General features: G+C 39.2%; 1 protein-coding gene across 1 annotated transcript; it reads right to left on the bottom strand.

The window, feature by feature from the left end:
• Positions 1 to 1619: 1619 nt before the first annotated feature.
• Positions 1620 to 7677, bottom strand: LOC114655345 (lysoplasmalogenase-like). Its single transcript, XM_051919222.1, has 3 exons — positions 7598 to 7677; positions 7003 to 7206; positions 1620 to 4438 (listed from the first exon to the last, which is right to left on the bottom strand). The coding sequence occupies exons 2-3, from the start codon at positions 7199 to 7201 to the stop codon at positions 4056 to 4058; spliced, it is 582 nt and encodes a 193-aa protein (XP_051775182.1). The 5' UTR covers positions 7202 to 7206; positions 7598 to 7677; the 3' UTR covers positions 1620 to 4055.
• Positions 7678 to 8526: the final 849 nt, after the last annotated feature.

Genomic DNA, 8526 nt, shown 5'->3' with positions numbered 1-8526 from the left:
AGAGAATGTGATGGATGGCCGGCTACATATTCCGGCCCCCACCCCCAGGCCACCAGGAGTTGCTCTCCCGACAGCATGATCGTGCCCCGAATTCCAGCAGGGCCTCATGGACTCTGTAGTTTTTATGCACAGCCCTGCTGGATACCTTGGGGGCCACCGGGAGTCGCTGTAGGGGGACTCGTGGACTCTTATGTGCCCTATAACCTGGGAGTACGTCATGGTCACATGACAGGAAGAAAGGACGTGCTCCAGGGTTGAAGAAAAGGACTGTTTACCCTGACCCGGAAGCAATAAGGACTTGTGGGTTTTGGACAGGAACCACTTCTGGGTCAGGGGATATAAAAAGACTCTGGGAAAGCCCAGACACTGAGCTGAGCTGGGAGGTAGGGTGGCTAAGTGTCTGGGCAAGGAGGAGAGAGAGAGTATTATTGTATTGTGATTAGTGATAGTTATATGAGTAGTGTGGAGTGGAGGGTGCTTGGTGCACTGTACTGTAGTACAATAAAAGAGTCTTGTACTATTACCTGGTGTTTGGAGTGGTACCTGAGGGTTCAAGAGGTGGATAAAAGCCTCTACTGCTACAAGAGATAGTATTAAACGTTACCAGTTTGAGCAAGGATTGTAAGGACTGTAAGGAACAAGGATTTTAAAACAATGTAAACTCCACATCTCAATTTCCCAAGTTCTCCAATTTATTTGAGGATTATGCTTTTGGAGCCAAGGGATTGCCAGAATAACTTGTGGAATGGAGATGTAATAAAGAAAAAAATGAGCTTGCTCTAAGTGTAAAAGACCCACACTAAGTAGACAAACAGTAGAAGTGAAACTTAAAGAACCTGAACCAAATAGGTTTACCATTTACTGCCAAAATTTTAGGTTTTTATTTACAGGGTACAGCTTGAATGTTTAATTTTTCCACTGAAGAGGAGCTTATAAAATGCTGTGCAGCCCTGCTGTCAGTGAGAGATCCCACACCCATTAATAATAGTGCTGATGTTTTTCCAAGTATGCAGACACAGCTATCACTGTAATTATACAGGGGGTGAATAGCTTTTATTAGGATCCCTGGAACTCCGTACTCTTCCAGCACCCTCCAGAGAATCCTTCAAGGAACACAGTCATATGCCTTCTCTAAGTCCGCAAAGCATATGTAAAGGGATCACATGTCATTTTAGAAACTTAGTTTCAATGACCAACTGAAAAAGCACATGTAAACATGTCCAATGTTGTGCTAATTTCTGTTAGACATGCTCTGTCTCCATCCTGCTGTGGAAAAGCAAATTTATTAAATGTTTCAAAGGTAAATGTTTTCCCCCTTTTTAATTTAACCAATTTTTAATTTACTCCCTGCTCATACAAATACACTTTACATTCCTCCATCCTTTTAATACACTCTGCTCTCCCTGGTTACAGGTGGTGAAGCATTAGCTAGGCTTAAATGGGGCACCTCTCCATATCAGACTGCTTTCTTGCATAGACTATTGTATACTGGGACAAGTTCAGCATAGAGATAGACACTAGTTCTGTCATGTCTTTGAAATTTAAGAGGAAAGTGGATGTGCAGAGAAAATCCACATGAACAAGGATCTAACTGAGGTCTAAGAGCAGTGAGGTGGTAATACCACATACCATTCCAGTTTATTTCATTGCTGTTTACAGAGTAGGAGATCTTTGTTATACTTAAGTTCTATAATCGCTCTCATATCATAGCTCACAGAGAAGATACTGAATATGTACATAATTTAAAATGATACATTATATACTATTAGATATATTTGGTCCGAATCACTGGCTCCAAAGAGACTACTCATTGATTCCGCAATGAAGAACTGATGCAAAGCTTACTAATTTAATGGGGAGTCAGAGCTTGGTGAGGTTATCTAAAGTCAAGTATAAATTACTTAACCTTAAAGTGAAGAGCATATGTTTTGGGGAAAAATTGCATCGTAATTAGAGTCATAATTAAAAGTAAAGCATTTTACTTAGTGGTACCTTTGCGTGTATTGCATTTTGATTTGAGACCATGCTTTAATTGTGCCAAAACTACAAGTAATCAACTGACCAATCAGCATCAAAAGGTGGGGCAATGGGCGTCAACAGTTGGAGAAAGAGGTGTTCCCATCATGAGTGTGTTGTACTTGATAATAGCGTGTCAAAAGGATGGAAAAACGATTGTGATGGACGGCGCACATGTGTTGGTGTCCTAGCCAGGATGCAGCATGGTCCCTTAACAGGACAGGAGGTCAGCCTCATGACGGCACAAGAAACAGAGCAAATCACTCATTAAAGTAGGCAAAAGGCATCAACAGGATTGTGGGCACGTGGGCATCCTGACTGGGTTGGACCCAGGAACAATACCCAGCCGGGTGACCACTATATTGGAAGGACAGGGGGAGATAACCTGGCAGAACTACAGGCTCCACAGAGACATTTGGAGATCGCTTCCTTAGACAGTGTTGCCTCTGTTTATTGCAGTGCTGTAGAACAGCCTTGTTGAGTTTTGTGGGGGCTGCTAAGGGGTGCTGCAGGGATTTTCCATCCCTGCTTTATGGGACTTCTGTTTGACCCGGAAGTGCTTCCATTGGGCTATGCCCTAGCAATGGAAGTCCTCCCAGGTCCTATATAAAAGAAGCCGCTTGACTTCATCCAGGTGAGGCAGAGTCAGGTAGAAGTGGACAAAGTTTGCCTGTGAGGTGTAGAGGAGAAGAGAAGGAAGAGAGAGCATAGAAAGATTTGTGTTTATTGCACTTCTGCAACCTTTGTTGAAGGTAGCTGTAAAATAAACCATTTTTATTTTAAGAGGACTTGTGTCTGTGAAGTTGTGTCTGGGGTTGGGCGATCTCTGGCCACACCATATAATATGAGGTTATCAAAGACGGTATGAATTAAAAGATACAAAAAAAAAACAAGTACAGTGATACTAACAAATGTTTCACTATATTTATTATTTAGTTAAAATTGGTAACAACCCACACCTCAAAAATTTAACTGCACTGCTTAATTTAACATGTATATAAAAAAAATGAGGTAACTTAACAAAAGAGTAAACTTTTTCACTGAGACCTAGAACATATATTTCACCATTTCAGTTAACCGCTCCACAGTCCATATTGACTAAACTTGTGCTCCTCACAAGAATACAGAAACGTTTAGAAGTTGAACACCTCTTTTCCTAACTGTTGACACCCCTTACCCCACCTTTTCATGCTAATAGGTCATATGATGACTTTTAGCTTTGGCCCAATTAAAGCCTGGTCTCGAATTGAATACAATACATGCAAAGCTGCCGCTAAGCGAAATGCAATATGTCTTCTTTGCTTTTAATCATAACATGCAATTAGTAGACTTGAATTAAAATGAAATATTAAACTGACAATAAAATTGCATACTGTAGTGAAAAGCAGTTAATCATTTTTAAATATGACATGATCAAACTAAACAAAATCAAAAGTCCCATTTGGATAAGTATTGCATTTCAATGTAGTTAACATGTTGGATTGCATTTAATTTTGGCACTAATAATCTTCCATAACAGTATGCATCATACTTAAGTAATATAATAACGGCATGCAATAAGCCTGAACATTTAAATCTAATGTGACAGTAGGATAAAGAAATTAGGAGAACATCAATTTGTCCAAAGGAAAAGAGCATGTGAATGCGCTAAATGAGAGATATTGGAAAAACACATTTCTTGTTCTGTGTAAAATGGGCAGCATCCATCATAAAGGAGACTCAGCCAACAGTTTGATGTTGATCCAGGGCATGTTAAATGGTGACGGCTTTCTGAATTGTTCTGCCTTAATTCTTAATAAGTTGTAGTTTTTACCTTAACCTTTGTTCTCCATCTAGGTTGTGTCCATTAAAGTGAAAAGAGCTTTATAGATAGAAAGATAGATAGACTTAACATCTAAAATGTTTAGTTTTTAAGAACATTTGTTTTAATCTGCTTTATACACTTGAGAAGTTTGATTTAATAACATCTTGTGCTATTGGGACTTTAAAACGTTTTGTAAAGGTACATTTAGTTAACTGGACTTTTTGGTATTTATAGCTTACAATTCTGTGGCTGAGAGAGTGATGAGAATTTGGGCAATGTAATAGGATGTCATGATGAATACACTGGACCAGGACACGTGCTGAACAAACGTGTCAAGCCCAATCACGCAGTCTGACACCATAAAACTCACACCTCCTATGGCACTATAGCGTCCGCTGGCAGAATCATATTTTCGGCTGACGGCCCTCCAAACCATGGTGCCAAGTAACATCATATAAATGGGAACAAAGATCTTCTGTTTCTCATCCAGATTGGGTAAAAGTATTGCACAAACAATTCCTTCAAGAGGCAGGATGAAAAGAAGGTAAGTCCAATTTAAGGGGTGCCATCCGAAAGCCAAGATGTAACACACGTGAGCACCAGCAAACAACGCCATCCCTGTCACAAATCACAACAAAACATTACATGGTCAGATCCATATGTTCAGGAGTAACATTTAGTAAATTAACAATAATAAATAAGTGAAAAAAAATGTGTTGCAGTGACATCGTAATACACAAAGCAGAGTTGGATAACTCAGACTGGAAGAGCTCCTTCACACATGTTCTTATGATGCTACATAAAATTAACCACAGTAATACAAAGGGTTTAAGTCTTATTAAAGTGATAAGCCTGGAGGTTGTAAAGGTTCTAAAATTTTTACCTTGTCATGTCTTTAGGGTCAGTTTTGACTAACAATCATTTTAATGGATTTTCCACTGCATTTAGAGTAGTTTGGTTGTTCACCACCCGTAAAAACATCTTGTCATTATTTTACTTACAAAATGCCAAAGCCTTTAGTAAACTGTCATAACTGTACCAAAATTGAAAAAAGTTTCCAAATGGCCTGCGGGAATCCGGGGCACCGCTCTACTCCAGGGGAACTGCCATCTAGCATATTGGGGGAGGCAGTGTCCAAAAGTTTCTGCCTTCCTCCATCTTTTCCTTCTCAGGGCATCCAGCTGTCCATCACAACTGTCATAACTTTGCAAAAGTCAGAAAAGTTTCATGTAAACATTGACATGTTCTTCAGGGCAATTTCAGCCCAGTATTGACTTTAAAGGATTTTCCAGTGGATTTAAGGTGCTTTGTCTGTTCACAACCCATAAAAACATCTTAAATGTCATTCATTCTAAAATGAAGGATCATTGGTACTAGAGAATAAGATGGTTAATCAATATAAAATAGGATTTAGGGCAAAACAGTTGATATCCGGGGCACCTATAAGAGGGTGCCGGGATCAGGTCAAAAAAGACCCACACGGCACAGCATTGAGTCAGCATTTGAAGGCATTGTGAACGTTAAACAATAATTATTTTTAGTAATGTCTTTCAAGTGTTATTAAGCCATAGCATTCAGGTTTTTTGATCTCATGTGTAAATGTTGTGTTTATGAAATGCACCTATCATCAGAATTCTGGACAGCTTAAAAAGGGGCTGGAAAACTATTTTTGTGCCAAGGAGTAGGTAGCGCACCAAGTATTAATTATTTCAAAGCACTTAGACTGCTGTTTCATTCCTGGATGGCGTTTCCTCTGTGTGGAGTTTGGGACTTTGTGATCCTTGTCCATGGCGGACTCTAGTTTAACCCCACAACCCAAACACAAGCTACTGTATTATGACAGTTGGTAATATTAAACTTTACTGGCATTTGTGCGCAGGGGAGCCTTGAAATGGAATGGCATCTGGTCAAAAGTTATTTCTAGGCTTGTACACTGAAAAGGAGGTTATTACTATGCAATATTTTTTTATAAAGGGTTGTTATTATTTTGGATCACTATTATATTTTTCTATTTAATCTATACTGATAGCTTCAGCAACTGCACTGTCTTATGATGCGGGCACAAATCCTAGAAATACCGTGCACTGGAAAGAAGAGGTCACTTAGCGTCAGATTTATGAAGCTTGCATACACACAAAAAGAAGCTTAAAATGTGCTAAAACACATTTTAAAGTTTTATTTTAAAAAAAATGGGAATTTTTATGGCAACTCTGACCTATCCAGACACAATATTTTGGAGAAACTGGGAAATGACGACACTTTTGATCAAGTAGGGAAGTGCAGGCAAACCAGCTAAATGACAACTCACGCATTATTATAATTCAGATCACCACGCTGTTATTATAATTTGTGTTAAACCTCAAAAGGGAGAAATATGATATTCAGACTCTATTTTAGCTCCTTTCCTTTTAAAGAGGGCAAATGCTGTGTATTAGCACTGAAGATCTTTTTCTCTTTTTCATCAGTCCATATCAGCTATTTGTTGTCATTTTTCAAGATTAGAAACCAAAGTGCAGTAAATACATGTTTAATTTGCTCCCTGAGTACAGAAAGCTACAAATATCATGCCTTGTTACCTACTTATAGCCTAATGCTTTGACTCAACATGGCTTGTCTGGTACTGCTTGAAGGTGGTGGAAATGGTCACATTTTAAGTGAACAAGCATTTAATGACCAGCAAGATTTTTTTGCCCATGATGATAACTGGAGTATGAGCTCATTTAGCCTTTCAAGAGTCATTGTCTATGAGTTGGCCCTGGGCAGTCTGTCCAAAATTGGGCTACACCTGTTCATATGCAAGTTTGAACAACAGTTTGCTTTCTGGCAATAGACACCTACCAGTGGAAAATGGCCAGCAGGTCAGTGCTTTGTTCACATTCTTTCCAGCTTTATTATCATCAGTTTGTAAAATTTAGTAATAAAAATTAACTTAAAAAAACAGTTCCTGACCTATTTCCCAACTCAGGTGGGAGTTTTATAATCCTAATTGTTGCTCAAATAAACTCAGACCTCAGTAGCTCTTATACTAGGCAAAGCAAATCAAAAAAGTCAAGGAATATTGTGTAAACCAGCAGCCACTGTTTGTAGTAAGCACAGTATTGGAGAATTCAAGACCATTTCTAGATGCTCAACTTTAACATTATATGCTGTAAATGTATTATGGTTTTCTCAATAACTCATACCTGGAATGAATAGGTTAGGGTAAATGAGACAGGCATCACCTCCCAAGGAGAAAATCAGGCCTAACAAGATGAGCTGAGAATAATGATCCTTCCCTCCGGTTCTGAAGAGCAGGTAGAGACAGCAGAGCACCACTGGGAAACATTTCTTCAGAATGCTTTGGTGCTGAGCTGACTGCAGTACATAAGAAATGGAAACCATGTCACCTTGTGGGGAAAAAAAACAAACACAGATTACAATTATGAGGGGTGCTGCTGTGATCACCAGTATAGACTCTACTGTAAATTACCCTGGGGAAAATGAAATTGCAAAAAACAGAAAAGTGTTAGCAATTAGCAGGAAAATTTTTAGGTAATCAGAAATAGCCCCCAATTGTAAAACAGTATTGCGTTATAGAATAAAATACTAATTATGATGTCATATAAACAGTGCAATCAATTATTTCAAATTTGAGAACAACAGGTTAATAAAAATGAATCTCAAAAATAACAAGATTTATAATTATTGCATTGCATTTTAGCAGTAATCAAGAGAACTACACACCAGTAATGTGTGAAGTATCGTGTGTCAGTTATTAATAACAGCAGCAACACTCACCTGGCTGGCTCGTGTTCAGAAACTTTATGCAGTAATCATAAACTTCATAAAATCCTTGTAATAATAGTTTACCTGTGAAACTGAAAGAATAAACAGCCTTTCTTTTTTGTATGCTTTAGATTACCTCAGCTAGGAGGACTACTGGGAATAAATCCCGAAAGTGCTTGAGTGAAGTGAAGTGATCGTTGCGGGCATTCATTTTCTCCGCTAATAATTCTACTGAGAGTTGCTTGAATCTTACAATACCAATAAATAAGAAGCTCATGTGATGCTTGCTCTTCATGTCAATGGAAAGAAAAACATGATGGAGAGAACATATATACATATATACATACATATATATATATATATATATATATATATATATATATATATATATATATATTGTGGTGGATTGCCGGCTTCTTATTCCAGCCCTCACCCCCAGGCCGCCAGGAGGAGCTCTCCGGACAGCATGAACGTGCCCCGAATTCCAGCAGGGCCTCATGGACTTTGTAGTTTCTACACATAGTCCTGCTGGATACCTTGGGGGCCACCGGGGAGTCGCTGTAGGGGGGCTTGTGGACTCTTATATGTGCCCTATAACCTGGGAGTGCGTCATGGTCACATGACAGGAAGAAACGACCTGCTCCCAGGTTGAAGAAAAGGTCTGTTTACCCTGGCTCAGAAGCAATAAGGACTTGTGGGTTTTGGACAGGAACCACTTCTGGGTCAGGGGATATAAAAGGACTCTGGGAAAGCCCAGACATTGAGCTGAGCTGGGAGGTAGGGTGGCGAAGTGTCTTGGCGAGGAGGAGAGTGTATTGTTGTTAGTGATTGATTTATATGAGTAGTGTGGAGTGGAGGGTGCTTTGTGCACGTGAGTACAAAATAAAGAAGAATTGTACTTTCATCTGGTGTTTGGAGTGGTACCTGAGGGTTCAAGAGGT

This window comes from Erpetoichthys calabaricus, chromosome 1 (assembly GCF_900747795.2).
Source record: "Erpetoichthys calabaricus chromosome 1, fErpCal1.3, whole genome shotgun sequence".
Classification (NCBI taxonomy): Eukaryota; Metazoa; Chordata; class Cladistia; order Polypteriformes; family Polypteridae; genus Erpetoichthys; species Erpetoichthys calabaricus.
This window is presented reverse-complemented; position numbering and strand designations above follow the sequence as displayed.

Coding starts and splice junctions, on each gene's coding strand:
- LOC114655345 (XM_051919222.1), bottom strand. CDS start 7,201: ATGGTTTCCATTTCTTATGTACTGCAGTCAGCTCAGCACCAAAGCATT. Junction 4,439..7,002: donor CCCTAACCTATTCATTCCAG/GTATGAGTTATT, acceptor GATTTGTGACAG/GGATGGCGTTGTTTGCTGGT.